General features: G+C 39.1%; 1 protein-coding gene across 6 annotated transcripts in view; it reads right to left on the bottom strand.

Moving 5' to 3' along the window:
* The window catches only part of LOC141803549 (receptor-type tyrosine-protein phosphatase U-like), a 348,868-nt gene that overhangs the window by 27,271 nt on the left and 305,248 nt on the right, over positions 1–16,349 (bottom strand). For all 6 annotated transcript variants that reach the window (XM_074687661.1, XM_074687662.1, XM_074687657.1 and 3 more), the window contains 5 exons: positions 15,095–15,192; positions 11,734–11,850; positions 9,150–9,304; positions 4,161–4,296; positions 370–519 (listed from right to left, as the gene is read on the bottom strand). In XM_074687661.1, the coding sequence (XP_074543762.1) occupies positions 370–519; positions 4,161–4,296; positions 9,150–9,304; positions 11,734–11,850; positions 15,095–15,192 (656 nt within the window). The remainder of the gene's footprint in view (positions 1–369; positions 520–4,160; positions 4,297–9,149; positions 9,305–11,733; positions 11,851–15,094; positions 15,193–16,349) is intronic.

The following is a 16,349-nucleotide window of genomic DNA, read 5'->3' as shown; positions in this document are numbered from 1 at the left end:
CTGTGCATGAAGAGTTTTTCCACTTCGTTATCAGTGAAACAATATGTTTTTGAGTTAAATCTCAGGACAAAGCAGACAGCAGGACATATAGATGTGATGGTGCTACTCGTAGCCACAGTCCTCTCTTATGAATATACCTGACATCACACAAGTCATGATGCAGGAGAGAAGCTAAACTTAATGTGAGTGGGTAACTAACTAACTACTGTGTATCTACTTACTCAGCCCTGCCTTCATAAAAAGGAAAAAAACAGATATTTTTTATGGCTAACACAGAACAGACAAGTGGTCAAACACCTGGAGATAGTCAAGTTGAGAAAAACTGCATCAGACTTTGTTTGTATTCCCTACACAATCTGTGTGTTGTACCTGAAACTCTTCTCTGAGCTGGGATGTGTTGCTCTGAGAGTCAACCTTCAGCATCTCCTTATAGGTGAGAGCAAACTCATTAACTGGGATGGCCGTCTCTCCACACAGGCAGGCCTCCAGGATGGCATCGTGGATAAACACATACTGCTCCTAAAAAAAACAGAGAGCAACAGAAAAGTATTAACAAGTTGCACAAAAACACTATGTGCACTTGTGAACCTCCAAACTATTAATTAAACCACTTGTGAAGAACAATACAGGATTTAATTACTGCTGCTGAATGTTGACGATAAGTAAAAACTGTCAAACCTTTCTCACTTCGCCGTACCCACTCCATGTCATTGTTTTTAAGCATAAAATTGTATATAAATGGGCCAGAAGTGCAGAAATCACACATCAGAAGAGCAAAACACGGCCCACACACACTACTTAAATATCACATGAGCCGTGCAATTAACGAGGAAACTAGCAGATTTGTTCTGACACGCAACCAAACAAAAGATCAAAGAGACGGGAGCACATTCAAAATTACAGACATTTCACTGTCCCCTCTCCAACTTATTTTACATTTTTAATGTGCCCTGTAATTTCACAAATATGAACTCAGCTGGTAGAGCGGAGCGGCTCAGCTGAGGGGAAAAATCGAGGGGGGGGATAAATACTGTTGTTATGAAATTTACCATTCACTCTTTACTCACAGTCTGTATCATGCTAAAAAAATAAATTAATCACACACCTTCAACTTCATTGGTTGTATTTCCCCTGAAAAGCAATGTCTTGTTCTGAATAGTTAATTATAATTTTGAGTATATCCAAGTTAGTATCTGTCCATAATATGCTAAAATTTAAGTAAATTTTGACCACATCTGACAGAGAAATAGACGACTTAAATGGTTTACTGCATAAAACTGAAATCTTACCAAGTATTTTTGTCTTATTTTCAGTGAAAAATGTCATTTTTGACTTAAAGGATAAGTTCAGTTTATACAGCTTTTACATTGTTTATAGAATGAAGTAGAACAAAATACTCACCCAGAAGGTTTTCCTGATCCAAGCAGTGCTTCAGGAGATATTAAGATCCAAAATTGTGCAGCGGACGTCCGTGTAATGGGATCCATCGGGGCAAAGACAGAGCCGCTCCTAAAACTGCATTGATCGTCCAAAAACTCGTGTTTTTCACCAATATTCCATCATGGTCTGCTCCGGGTTAGTCCTCTGCTGCAGTCTGTGTCACTCCAGACAGCGCTGTGTGGCTGAAATGACCTCTGAACTGACGAAGACTTTGTTTACCTTTGCCCCTCCGCACATGCGCAGTACTCTCTGGAGCGCTGACTCCACTTTCTCCTTTCTTTGAGGGGCAAACGTAAACAAAGTCTTTGTCAGTTCAGAGGTTATTTCAGCCGCACAGCGCTGTCTGGAGTGACACAGACTGCAGCAGAGGACTAACCGGGAGCGGACCATGATGGAATATTGGTGAAAAACACAAGTTTTTGGACTATTAATGCAGTTTTAGGAGCGGCGCTGTCTATGCCCCGATGGATCACATTATACGGACGTCCGCTGCACGATTTTGGATCTAAATAACTCCTGAAGCACTGCTTGGATCAGGAAAGCCTTCTGGGTGAGTATTTTGTTCTACTTCATTCTATAAACAATCTTAAAACTGTATAGACCGAAATTATCCTTAAATATGAGCCACATTTACCTGACTAGTCCAGACAAATTTCTAGTTTCAAGTTGTTTGAAGAAAGAAATTAGGTTTGGACTGCTTGTAACACGTAAAAAAAAAATCTGCCAAGGGAACAGGAGAAAAGTAACTTGTATTAAAAAATGGGGCTTTATATTAAAGTCCTGTAATAAGCATTAATAAGACCTTTGTAAGTACTTATAAGATGCTTATTAACATTATTATTTTTTATAAGACTATATAACTGCTTGATGAGTGTTTAATAAGGTCATTGTAATAGTTAATACAAGACAACTTAATCTATATTATATGGAACCTAACCCTAACCCTAACCCTCTTTGTTTTTTGTCTTCTGCTTTTGTCTCTCATGAGCCCTACCCCAGCCCTCCCCCTAAACCTAACCATTCAGGGCCCCATGCCTAAACCTAACCTGTGGGGCCTCACGTCTAACCCTTACAATGACCTTATCAAACACTTATTAAGCAGTTATATAGTCTTATAAACAAATAATAATAATAATGTTTATAAGTATCTTATAAATACTTACAAAGGGCGTATTACTGCTTATTACAGGACCTTAATAAAATGTGATACCAAAAAGGTTCTAGTTTTAGGTACATTTGCCAAATTTACTTTTTCCACTGGCAGATTTTTTTAATTGTCACAAGCAACAAAGAGCTCATTTTTGTCTTTACTCAACTTCAAACAAGACATGTCAGGAATGAACAGGTGAATGTGGCTCATATCAAGTATAAAGACAAATTTCACTTAAAATAAGACAAAAACACTTGATGAGATTTTTTTTTGCAGTGTAACAAGTAGCAGGATAGCTCATTTCATTGACTGAACATTAAAAGTGTTAAAATAATACTGTAATTGATTAGATGCAGAACAGCAATGTCTGAAACTTATAGTTTGTCCAGTAGAACTAGGATGTAGAGGGTTTGTAAAACCATCAGCTTCCTCACCACTGGTGGAATTGAGAGTTCAGGATTTGTGAACGACAATAAAGGAAACGTCAGATGAAGCAGTTAGGATGAGTCAGTGGATTTGGATGAGGAGGAATAATAAAGTTTTGGGCCAAAACAAAAGTAAGAGAAATCACTCTTCCCTTTTTTTCCTCTTTCTTTATTACACTGCTGTCAGTGAGGATGAGTTCTAGCCCAAACAGACTCCTTTTCCTGGCTCTGCCTTGTTTTCTTTCTAACATCTTACAACAGATGCTTCCTCTTTAGCTGGGTTTTAGGTGGTTGGAGCCACTCAGGGCCATGTGCTAGTGTACAGAGAGGTTCAGCCAGGGAACAGGATGGATGGTGGGAGACAGGGTCGCCAAAGCCCAACTGTACAGCCTCTCAAGGGCAACTTGGGAATCATCTATGCTATGAGTCTTGGGCTTTAGAGGACTTGAGGAGCTACAGAGTTGACAACTAAACCTAAAGCCCTGTTTCTACCAAGTGGTTCAGTTCGGTTAGTCTCGGTACAGCACAACTTTGTATAATGTTTTTGAAAAACAGAAAAAAAACTTTAAAAAACAACTAACTGTAAAAGCGTTTGTAATAACTGTACAATTAAGATTTTTTTGAACGTGTGAAATTAGTGACAAAATCTGTAAATCTACTAGCATTTTGTTGTTTTATAAGAAAACTAGAAAAATGTGTTAAAATTTACAGACCATTTCCTGTTAATTACATTTTTTTTAACAGTGCAGTGTGACCCCACCATAGCTGCATTTTTGAAGATTTTGAAAGTCAGTAGGGAAGATTGGTCCCTGTAAAAGTGTCTGACAACCGTAATTGATGCATTTTTCCAGCTCCCAACCCAACTATTTTGATTTTGAGTTGGAAGATTTTTATGTCGCCTCAAGCATCACGTTTTTCCTTTAACATTTGTTCTCACTTCATAACAAGGTGTACGGGTTCACTGAAGTACTTTTACATTATGTTCTTTTAACTTTAATAGTGTGTCTTTACATTTATGTAGGAAATAGCTCGATAATGGTAGAGACGGGTGGAAATATGGGTTTCTAGCAGCTTCCTGCTGTGAAAAACAAATGTGAGCTTCCGGTTAACAGCTGCTTTCAGCACTAAGCAACCCTCACACTCACTTCAGTCTGGATCATGTTGATTCGTCGGGAGCAGAGGGTCTTCACACAGTTATAGATGTCCACCACTCCTTCACACTCGGCCATATCCAGCATGACATCCAGCACAATGTAGCAGCCGGTCCTTCCTGCCCCCATACTGGTAGAGAAGAGACAGATCGACAAGCATGAATACAACACAGAAATGGAAAATGCCTCAGCAGGGTGCCGTAGGTAATGATTGAGATTCTCCGCTCTGAGTTGAGTATAATAAGACGCTTTGTTCTGTAAAGAAAGAGAAAAAATACTGTGTCCATTATGCTCGAATGTTAGAGAAAGTCTAAGATGGAGTTTGAGAGTGGAGAACCTTTTAGTTACAAAGTGCTCAGACATTTAAAAATGCTCTATGAAGCAGCCTTAGCCTTCCGTGTGTGTGGGTCTAACACTGATGAAGGCATGAGTGGGTGTTTGTGAATGCAAAAGCCCTCCTCAGGTGCTGCTTAGTTACTTAAAAATCCATCTGTGAGCCTGCACTGAGATGTGTTAAACCCCAAGAAAGCATTTGTCTTCATAGTAATTTCTGTTCTTTTTCCAATAAGCAGAAAAACATCTCTCTGCTGTGCATCAATATAGTCGAGCGAGCTCATCATTTATGATACGATGCAAAGAGATCGGCGCTTCATCAGAATTAAGGCTGGCAATGAGCTGTGTACAGAGGCAGAGTGGGGAGGAATAAATCAATAAAGGCAAGTTTACACCTCAGGGTTTTATCAAAACACTTCAATTTTTATAGTTTTTACATTATAACCTCAGGTTGAAGGACACACTCTGTGTTTCTCCTTAAAAGTTGATAATAGCCAATCAGGACGTTAGCTAGCTGGAGAAGGAAGTTTAACAAACTGCGATGGCCACAAAAACAGGAAGCAAAAACTTAAGCCTTCTGCTTTGACTCTGTGCCACTGGTCCAATCAGCACAGAGTGATTGGACTGCATGGACTGCAAGCCCTGTGATTGGTCAACTTGATTTTAATGTTTGTCCTACATATATATCATTCATGGTATCAACATCACTCCAGAAATGTCACAAGAGCAGGGATGTTTGATACTACATTTTTTTTAGATCAATACCAGTACAAGTATTCCCTCTTGAGTACTCACCAATACCGAGTACCTGTACCCCTTGTACTTTTGATTCATAACATTTCAGTTAACAATGACAGATTATTTTGAACAAAGAGTGCCGTAATTCTGCCACTGAGTCCAAAACAAAAAACAAACAAAAAAAAAATTTACAATTTGACTGTCAGAGTTTTAGTATTTTTTAAAACAAACTGAAGTGCAAAATAAAACAGTTTAACAGTTTACTCTCTGCGGTCCATTCTTAGTGTCTGAACGGGACCTGATGTGTGTTAAACCACAGCAATGCAGCACCAACTACTGGTGAGGAGGACTTCCTTGAACCATGATTTTTTTTCCTTGAGTACTGGCTGCTGATATTAGCAGCTTTTACGAGTGGCTGATACCTTGAAATTACTGGTCCGATACCAATACCTGTTATCTGTACTCTCCCGTCCCTACACAAGAGTAAGTCAAGGAAAGAGTCTGTGAGGAAGTTAAAAGATACTCGGATGAGTCTTCATCGTCTAATTATCGTCTTATCTTATCTTGTCTTTATGTTGGGTTTTTGGTGATATAATTTTGTTATTGTTAACGGGTCTAGACCAAGGGCGTAGGTTTGGTCTCAACATTGGTAGGGACAATATAACAGCATACCCTGCATGTACACTTTTTGCTGGGGACGGGACATTAATAAGACCAAACAGATTGGGTGGACGGGGGTCAGGGCTACATTTCTCACAAATATGAACCTAATGGATATACAGGCTAAATGATCAATGCAAAATAAATCTGTATTGACTTATACTAACTTTCATGTGTATTGGTTCACCTGATACACAATTCGATTCAAACCTTTATTTTCAAAAACTACTATAGAAACATTTTGAAAACTTCCAGAATAAATGTCTGGATTTTATTAGCAAATTTAAATTGCAATATTTGAACATAACTTAAAATCATAGTAACATACACAATACAAACGTGTTACTGAATGCAAAAAAATAAACAGACCACTCAACATTGTCTGTCTTATAAATAAATTAAATATAACTGAAAAAACGTCTTAGACAGAGAATAACACAAATAAATAAAAATGGAGCCTTCCTTCAGGTAAAACACTACTGCTTTTGTCCACAAGCACAGCCAAACTCATAGACAGCACCGCTCCTAAAACTGCATTAACCGTCCAAAAACTCGTGTTTTTCACCAATATTCCATCATAATCCGCTCCGGGTTAGATATCGATGATCTGCTGAAGTCTGTGTCACTCCAGACAGCGCTGTGTGGCTGTAATGATCTCTGAACTGACGAAGACTTTTGTCCCTCAAAGAAAGGAGTCAGCTCTCCAGAGAGTACTGCGCATGCGCAGTATGCTAACGCTGATGCAGGTTGGACTTTCAGTATCAAATTTAGTGGTACGTGTTCCCCACCTCCACAACATTGACGTCTTTTTACATTACTTACAGTGGCTGCTGCTGGCCGAAAAAAACTTCTAATATCCCTCCTCTGAGAAGGAGGCGGCATCTTGTCGACACGTATTTCTGTCGGGGCTGAGTGAGTGCGCGTGTGCGTGTGCGTGTGTGTGTCGGTGGGGGGGAGTCATTAGCCAATCTAACGTGCGTTTGAGGAAAAAAATAATGGACCGGCACATTCAGCGAGTGAAAAGGGGTAAATTTCTGTCTGAACATTATGAAAATAATTTACTTAATAACGGAATGATCAATTCTATCCTTACAACATATGGGAAGACAATCTAAATTCCCTATATAACTGAAGTTGTTATATAATGCAAAAAGGTTGCTTAAAAGTTAGTGGAGACAATTTGTGCCCCCTGAAAAGTTGGTAGTGTTATGTCCCTACCGTCCCTATCCAAACCTACGCCCTTGGTCTAGACTGTTAATGTTTTTGGAAAGTGTCTTGAGATAATCTTTGTTATGATTTGGCGCTATATCAATAAAGATTGATTGATTGCAAAGACTGTCAAATGGCAGCAAATTCTTGAAGAGAAACTCCTCCAGTGTTGGTTAGGGCGGTTCCTGAACACATGAGGTGCTGGAAAATACTTGAGTGAAAAAAAAATGGCAGACTGCACTGCAAAAACTGAAATCTTATCAAGTGTTTTTGTCTTATTTTCAGTAGAAAATTCCTTTTTAGACTCAATATGAGCCAAATTCACATGACCAATCCAGAAAAATGTCTTGTTTCAAGTTATTCAAGGATAAAAATGAGGTCTGAATTGCTCATAACCAGTAAAAAAAATCTGCCAATGGAACAAGAGAAAATTTACTTGTATTAAGACATTGTTCTAGTCTCAAGGAAATTTTCAAGCAATTTTTTCTTGTTCCATTGGCAGATTTTTTAACTGGTTACAAGTGACTCAAACCACATTTTTGTACTCTGATAACTTGAAACAAGACATTTTTCTGGATTGATAAATTGAAAGTGGCTCCTATCGAGTATAATAAGACAATTTTTACTTAAAAAAAGACAAAAACAATTGATAAGATTTCAGTTGTTTGCAGTGTGCATATCTGCTGCGACCTGCTGGAGCAGGGATGCAGCTGGACCACAGTGTATCGGATCTATTGTGAGTTTTTGATAAATAAAAAGTGATCAAGTACGTTATCATCAGGGTAATTTAAATAGAAACAGGCCTATGTAATGGATCATTTACATGTATGGGAAAAAAAAAGATGCACAGAGACAGTTTGGTCTTCAGAACAGTTAGTGGAACATTTGACCCCTTGCTGATGAACTCCCTTTGTGAGTTACACACAGTTGTTTTGGGGTGTCTGCAAAAAAAACCACACAGCCCTTTGATGAATCAGCCACTGAGTGTTCTCTGTTGGCCTCACTGTTGCCCTCCACACACAATGAAAACAAAACTCTTAAATCTGTTTTTATTTGTCATCATGTGTGGGATCTCTATCATTTTTAATGATTGCTGAGATTTTAAAAACCTTTGGCGTGGGCCTGACCTTTGACCTACAATATCGAACGATGTGTTTCTATTGTTCCTTTTTAAGACACAGAGTGCTTCAAAAAGGGATGACACATGAAAACTGGATTCGAATCGACACCTTAAGATGAGTTTTCAGGGTGTTTTTGGCACTGAAAAACGAAGAAAAAGAAAGCCACTGGTATTTTCGATAATGTTTGATGCCAGCACTTTCCTGATGATTCATACCTGTAGAATTATTCGCCTTGTAAGCTTTCTTGCTTGGCAATATTGTTGCTCCAAATTCTCAGTTAAGACCCTTCAATATATTTTGTGAAACACAGTCGCACTAACAAATCAAGACAGCAGAAGACAAGCACCACCCACGCTCTGCAAAAAGGCTTTATCAGCGGAGTATGGTGGATTAGAGAAAGACGTGTAATGGCTGAATGCAGTTTAACAAAGTATCTTTCATCAGGAGCTCCATCTCTGCAGGATGTTTGTTGCATAGAGCCTGTGTTGTGTTTAAACAGGCTGAAATGTACAGAAAATGCCTTTTGAAAACCAGTGATTTCAGAGGTAAGGAGATGTTCCCTGCGAGCATAAGAGTCTTGTTTTCAAGGTTTAACATCGACATGCAGCAGCAGCCACACAAAGAATAAAAGGCCTTCAGTGAAAAAGGCACACAATGATCCATGATCATGTAACATCATGCTGCCTACGTCTCGCTGAGTTTCATGCTGGTTAAGAGCAGAATACAACACTGTGCGTCTTTTTCAAGTTCAGATTCTTCTGCTGCTATCACTATCCTGCTCTCCACCTACACATGATCATCAACAAGATGCTGGAAGAAAAACATGAAGGGGAGAAACTGAAGCAGAAGAAAACATTGTGTAAGACAGTATCTGACAAACTTTAAGGTGTAAAGATCAAAGGCAGGATAAAAGATGTGTTACCTGCAGTGGACCACCACAGGGCCAGCATCAGGAGGTGTTGAGGCTTTGACCCGGCGCAGGAAAGCCAGCAGGCCTGTGGCGTGGTAGGGCACCCCGTGCTCAGGCCAGGAAGTGAAGTGGAACTGGCACACCTCATGTTTGGCAGGATATCCTCTCTGGAGAAAAGAGATGTGGAGCCACGTACATTTAATAAGCAACAGATAACACAGATAATTAAAGATGTTGTGCTCCTTATTTCTTTTTTTATTTAAAGGCGCTGTGAGGACTTCTTATTTACTGTTAATTGCAGTGACACCTGTGGCTGAAATGGGTAGTGTTTTTCAGGGATAAGACAGTACGTTAACATGCACGCAGCAGTCTGACTACAGTCATAGCTTGATTCTAAAATAACAGCACAAATCTAGCCTTGTCTGCGTATACAGAAAAGAGAACCAGACTTCTCTGCTACGATCAGTGGCACTGTGTCCTTTTTGATAAATGAAGCTGCGTGTGTAGAGAACTAGTTTTAAGAATGTTTAGTTCCTTAAGCAGCATTTAAAAAGGGGTTGTTTCTTCCTTGTTCCAAAAAATAAGACTTGTTAATATCTTCTGCAATTGGTGTTTGTTGTGTTGAGGTGCAGCAGCTCTATCTATCATCCACTTCCTCTTCTGGGTAAAATTTGCTCACTCTGGATGCAGCGTACTGCTACCTGCTGAGTCCTGCTGAATCAGGATAGCAATTGCATTATCTATGTGAGTTGTGCCCCTTCAACACCAAAACACAACCTCATTATTTTCAATACTTCTTCACTTTACAGATTACTCTGCCTGTTTAGTAGAGGGAGCTCTGACAGCTTTGAAATAAAAACACAGCAAGGTAAAACATATACACTGCAAAATACTGAAATCATAAATGTCATATGAAAACTTTTACCCATCTTCAAATTCACTGGCTGCATTTCCCTTAAATAGGAATATCTTGTTCTGGCTTTTTAATATAATTCTATCCAAACTAGTATCCTTCCATTATTAAATTAAGTAGATTTTGACCACATTTGACAAAGAAATGTATGGTTTTAATGGTATACACTGCAAAAAATGACACCTTATCAAATGTCTTTTTAGGCTTAATATGAGCCACGTTCACTTGACTAGTCCAGAAAAATGATTTATCTTGAGGTATTGTTACAATGGAACAAGAGAAAAGTGACTTTTATTAAGACATTATTATAGTTTCCAGCAAATTTTCCAGAATTTTTTTCTTGTTAAATTAAAAGATTTTTTTTTTCTTGTTCAAGCAATTTAGACCTCATTTTTGTGTTTAAACAACTTGACAACTTTTCCTAAAGTGATAAGTTGAATGTGGCTCATAGTAAGCATAATAATACAAGTTTTATTCAGAATAAGAGACAAACACTTCATAAGATTTCAGTTTTTTTTGTAGTGTAACCGATGATCAAGCCAAACAGCCCATCTTAACTTCTGATAGTATTCAACTGAAACATGTCTATCAACTTGATTGGGATCAGGTGCGGCTCTTGTTTTGTTTACAATACTGAAGAGAAGGCACGCTGTTCCTGATGTTCAGATGTTCCTGTCACACACTGGCCAGCTTTGAGAGTTGATGGTATCTGTTGCCCACCAAGTCTCTCCGCCATAGCAGCGGGTTTCTGTCTGCAGACGGAAGAGTCTCCTTTATCTAGGCTTCATGGATGTTTTAGTGTCGAGACTGTCCACTCAGGACAGCTTGGTTTGCTATGATCCTCCATTTTCAAAGTGAAACAACAGCTAATAAACAGTAGCTTTGTTTAGCTACAGGTCAGCAGGGCATGCGATAGGTTACGGTGATATTGAAATTTTGGAGCGCCCTCTGCTGGATAAAAAGGTGAACTACATCACATTTCAAACAGGTAATTAGAGTCCTGAACGTTTCACCTCACGTTCGAAACAAATTTTCAAAAGTAGTTTAATAAGTGGCAGCCCTTGTGTGTCGATCAAGCTAAACCCAGTCCGTTCTCAGTCTGACTAAGCTGTTTACATGCACCTTAATAGTCTGATCTTGTGCTCACGAAGCTCATAGTCTGAATTCTTAAGCTGCACAAAGATGTGACTCTTGCTACAATGTGCACTTGTTTTGGAAAGCAGATCCTTTTAACAATTCTTTCTTTGTTCAAGGTAACTTTTCCCAGGATGCAAAGCAACAAGATAATGCACCTTATCACACATAGCTTAACCCGTGTTTCAACCTGTGCTTTAACACTCCAGCTTCAGTGTCCACCATTGCTACAAAATCAATCCAAGAAATCTTTTTTTTTTTCTTAAACTTTCGAGATCACTTACAAAGTTCTCACAGGGCCTTTAAGGGTTCAAAAAGGAAATGTTGGTCTAAAGCAACGATTCAAAAAGCTAGCACAAAGACATTTCGTTTAAGACGTTTTAACAAAAGTCCCACTTCTGACAGAGCAAATAATCTGTCAATTTAGGTTTCTAGGTTAGCATCAAGGAAATCACATTTTTATATGACAAAGATAATCAAATTAAAATGTTCAGTAGATGTTCTAAACAGGAGGAACAGAATTAAATTTAATGTTGGAGCCTGACTCACCCTCTCCATGGCGAAGGTGCGGACGGTGTACTCTGCCAGTGTTTCTGTCTTCAGCAGCGTTATCTTAATGTCACCGTAGAGCTCCGTGTCATCAGGCCAATACTTACAGCACTTCATCTGGACGAACAACAGAGAGCTTCAGTTCAGAAAGGTTCACACTCTTACACTCTATAACAAACCTTTGAGAGCAGCAGGCACTGAGGTTTAAACCACAGACATATAATCCTGCTCTGACCTTTCCTAAATATTTGGACTTTCCTTCTGTTGTTGCAATCCTCCCCACCATCACATTTCTGACATAAATGTGTTGACACTGAGGTTAGATAAGACATCTTTGATTGATGATGTCTTGAGGCATTTCTTACTTTGGAAATTGAACTGACTCTGCTCTGTCCTCTGCAAAACTCTGACTTTTAAGTTTCTGAGTAAGTTTCTTTTTTTTCCCCCAATTGATTTACTGCTGGTTGTTTGTTTTTTTTGTGTGTGTAAGGATTTGGAAGTGAACATTTTTTTCTCCCAATGGTTTGCAAACCTTTATTTTTCTACCTGAACAGGGTGATAGCAGATTATAGGGGGATGGCTGTGAAAGCACAATGTTTAAAACTGACTTTTATTGACACAGTGCTTTGTTCTCAGCCTTACAGTGATTTTTTTTCCCTTTTTCACCCATTTTCTATGTTCATTTTCTAGCTTAAACTCTGTTTGTTTGAGATCTTGGTTCAAAATTCTGCTGTATTGTATATTCCTACTTCCTACACAGACCTTTTATTTTCTTGTGAATCACAAGGTTTTGAGAAGCCCAGAAGCTGTGATCTATGTATCAGACCATATGAAATGAGTGAACCTGGCTGGCAGCTGTCCTCTGTTGGACTGTCAGTAGATCGAGAACTGATCCTACAATGGGTATGGAAAATGAAGGGAGTTGCTGAGACACATTATCAGTTCAATTAACATTCTCAAAAGCCTTCAGACTCTTAGATGACAGCTCATAAAAGCATGGTTATTTTCTTATTTTGTATTGGTTTATATTATTCTTGATTGTTTTATGATCATCTTTGATTTTTTTACCTTTTAATTATTTATTGACTGCTGTAGTTTCTCTGCCTGGTTCCTCAGAGTGAATTATTTTGAGCTGTTTCTACCCAGTCTCTTCTGCTAAATGCTACTTATTTCTACGTACTATTCCTTTAACATAAATATATCAGTGCTTTTCAAATAGAAGTTCCAGGAATTTTTGTGGCCCATTGTTGTCCCTGATTCAACCAAAGCCTGAAGTTCCAAGAAGATTATGCAAACCAGTCCAGTGACATAAAAGGGAAAAAAAAATGTTACTGCACTACACTACTAGACCAGTAGAGGGCAGTAAGGCAACGAGGGCTACTCAGCAAAGAAGGCAAAAATAGACATCATCATGGATATGAACCAGTAGATATGTCACGTCTCTTTGAGCTGCATGCCTCAGGCAAGGCTAAGCTAGTGGGGACACAGTGGCCTGGCATTCATTCAGTGGTTGTGGCAAGCAAAACAACTGAAACAAAAGAATGCCAGCACATTGTGCTGCTAATGGCTACTAACTGTTCCTTTAATGCTAATAATAACTTTAACTTGAAGTTCCAGAAACTTGTGGCCTATGGTTGTCTCTGTTTTCAACCAAAGAAGATTATGCAAACCAGTCCAGTGACATTCAATGGGAAAAAAAAATGTTGTTGCACTCCACTACCAGACCAGTAGAGGGCAGTAGGACAAGTTGGGTTACTCAGCAAAGAGGGCATTAACAGGCAGGCTCCATCATAGATAGGAATAAGTAGATAGGACACGTCTTTTTTGGGGCCATGGCATCATTCTGTGGTTGTTGGAGGCACAAAAACTGAAACAAATAAATGACTGCACATTGTGCTACATACAGGTGCACAGTAAACCATGTGGTTAAAACCAGAAAACTGGGATTAACATGAAAGTTGGTTAAGAAAGGAGCAAGTTATAATCTATTTTCAATGTACATCCATTACCTTTGATGGGAATGTTGCCCCCTCCAAGATGGCCGCCAAGTAGCCATGTCGCTTAGCAGGCTCCTACCTAATCTTCTGTAAATATCTATGGGCTTCATTATGTGCTACACCACAGTTAGCCTGTTAGCATGGAGGAGTTCATCCCTTACAGCAGAGCCAAATATAGACCACTGTAGTTCCTGGGGGAACTTCTGGTGGTTGAAAAGTACCCTCAAGATCAGGGTTTTACTGCTTGCTATGAAATCATACATTTTTTGTGAAACAAGTTTAATTTGTCTGCCTTGAAGTGGCAGAATGCCCTTCTTTGGTTCTTACAGTTTTCTTGTCAGTAAATGTAAAATCTAAAAGCTGTGAAATGAGAACAATATTTCAGTCTCCCTGAGGACATCATGCAGCATTGGTTACAGCAGCACTTCTTTTTTATCAGTAACTCTTTTCTCTGCCCAAACTCACTGCCTCTTGATACCACAAAAAAACTCTTTCTGCTTTAAAAAAAAAACAGAAGTTCAAAATGATGGTTGTGATTCAGCTCTAAATTTGTCAGATGAAGGTTTAAGTACAAAAACATTAATACTGTTTTTGCAAGTTGGACTGTGAGCAAGATTTTTCTCACTCCTCACCTACGCAACGGTTTCATGTAAATATCTGCAGTTTTTTATTTTTCATTTGTTTAATAATTCCACAGCCTTGTTCAAAAATTTACTCCTTTTGTCAAGTATTCTATCGGTCTTTTTAAAAACTTTTTAACTAATTTTACCCAACGTCATTTATATAAAAGGCTACAACTGCAGGCTAGTTGAGGCTGAAAACCTACTTTATTCTCACAATCACCCTCCAAATGTGTTGGTCCATTGAAGCTGCAAGGATTTTATATTCAGTGTATTAAATCTATTATATGAAAAAAAGCAGTGTTGGGTTGAATTCGCTCAACGTGCTGTTTGGAAATGGGTGAAAAGAAAAGCAGAATCGCTTAAACTTTTGCTGTAGAAATCTGGTTTAGCTGTCAATAAATCAGGTTTCGGTAAAAACTTGCTGTCTACAATGTGTTATTGTATGTTTTGAAGGCTATAACAGCAGCTTTCAGTACGGAGCAGATGCCAGAACACTGTGGAGAACACGATGTTTCTCTTTAACTCCACACAAACACCAAAGCTATGACCTTGCACAGCCACCGAAGCAAAAGGTGATCACTTACGATCACAGAGCAGCCATTTCCTGCGAAAACACAGCAGCATTTCTCCTGATGTATGGTGAGAGATAAAAAAAAGAGGAGCAGCAGAAAAATACATTCTCTCCATCCATCATCACGCCTGGCTGGAGAGGTCACAGGACAAAAGGAAGGGAAACCTTACCCTGCCCACTTCAACCAGCTTGGTGATCATGACAATACTGAAGCAGTTCTCCTGCCACACCATCCGCCAGAAGTCGTAGATCATCTCCTGCTTTGGGCCTGCAGAGGAGGAGATATACAGGAGAGGTATAGATGGAGGCGTGGGTGGGGAAGAAAACGAGAAAGGGAGGACGATAAGGAGGGCGGAGGGATGAGCCATAAGTCAGAGAAAATAGCAGCAATAACCATCAGTGTAGAGGTGCTGTGTAATCCATGCCAGGGAATAGAGTAACAATGTGTCATTCATGAACTATTGCCCACTCTGTGTTCTCCCAATACTACAGAGAAATGTCATTTCAATACACCCACAAATCCTCGGCTATTGTGCAAACAAGCTCCTGCACTGCCTCTTCCAGGCAGCGGAGGCTGACACAAATCACAGCCCAACGGAGACGCTGACACTTTCATTGATTTCATTACACCTCAGCGTTGATAATATCACACGGTCCTCCTTCATACCGACTCCTCTGCCAAATACACTCCACCCCTCTGCTGAACAAGACGTCCATCATCTCCTCCCATCTGGTTTGTTTAATAGGAGTATTATCTGCTCACCTGTACATGACCAGCATGACTTCAGGGGGAGGGTTAACAGCCCTCATTGGTTTGTGTTCTGGTAGAGGAGATTTTTTTCAGACTTTTATTTTACTAGATCTCTGTGTTTTTTAATTCAAAATATTTTTCAAAAGGGCTTCATGGTGAGATAAAACAACACCAGTTTGTGCCGCCCCCGTGGACACAGCATGACCCCTCATCTCTTCTAATTGCCTCCTCCAGGATATGTGTGATTTTTTTCTTTCTGAATATAATCAGGATTTCTTTCACAAACAAATGTGTCATTTCTCATAAATCTCTGCCATAAATGGTTTTAAAAAAACATATGTGCAGAAAATCACTTCTTGCTTACGATGATTTAAAGTAGGGGTGCACCGATCACAATTGTCTGGCTTTAAAAAGCCTGACTTGCCGATACAGATTTGGGCTGATACCAATTTTTACTTTTTTTTTTTTTTAAACTGACTTATTTTATCGAAAAACATTGAACAATACTTTTGGGACAATAAAATCTTGACGTTTTATTTGTAAGGATGGGCCGATCACCGATCTCTGATCACCAATCCCCCAAAATTAAGGAAATCGTCAACGACCGATCGGTGCATGTCTAATTTAAAGTTCTAAAAAATCCCTGTTTTTCTCTCACTGGTGTTTTAGAAAAC

Source organism: Halichoeres trimaculatus, unplaced genomic scaffold, assembly GCF_033239565.1.
Source record: "Halichoeres trimaculatus isolate MK-OKI-2021-1 unplaced genomic scaffold, fHalTri1.1 fHalTri1_scaffold_14, whole genome shotgun sequence".
Lineage (NCBI taxonomy): Eukaryota > Metazoa > Chordata > Actinopteri > Labriformes > Labridae > Halichoeres > Halichoeres trimaculatus.
This window is presented reverse-complemented; position numbering and strand designations above follow the sequence as displayed.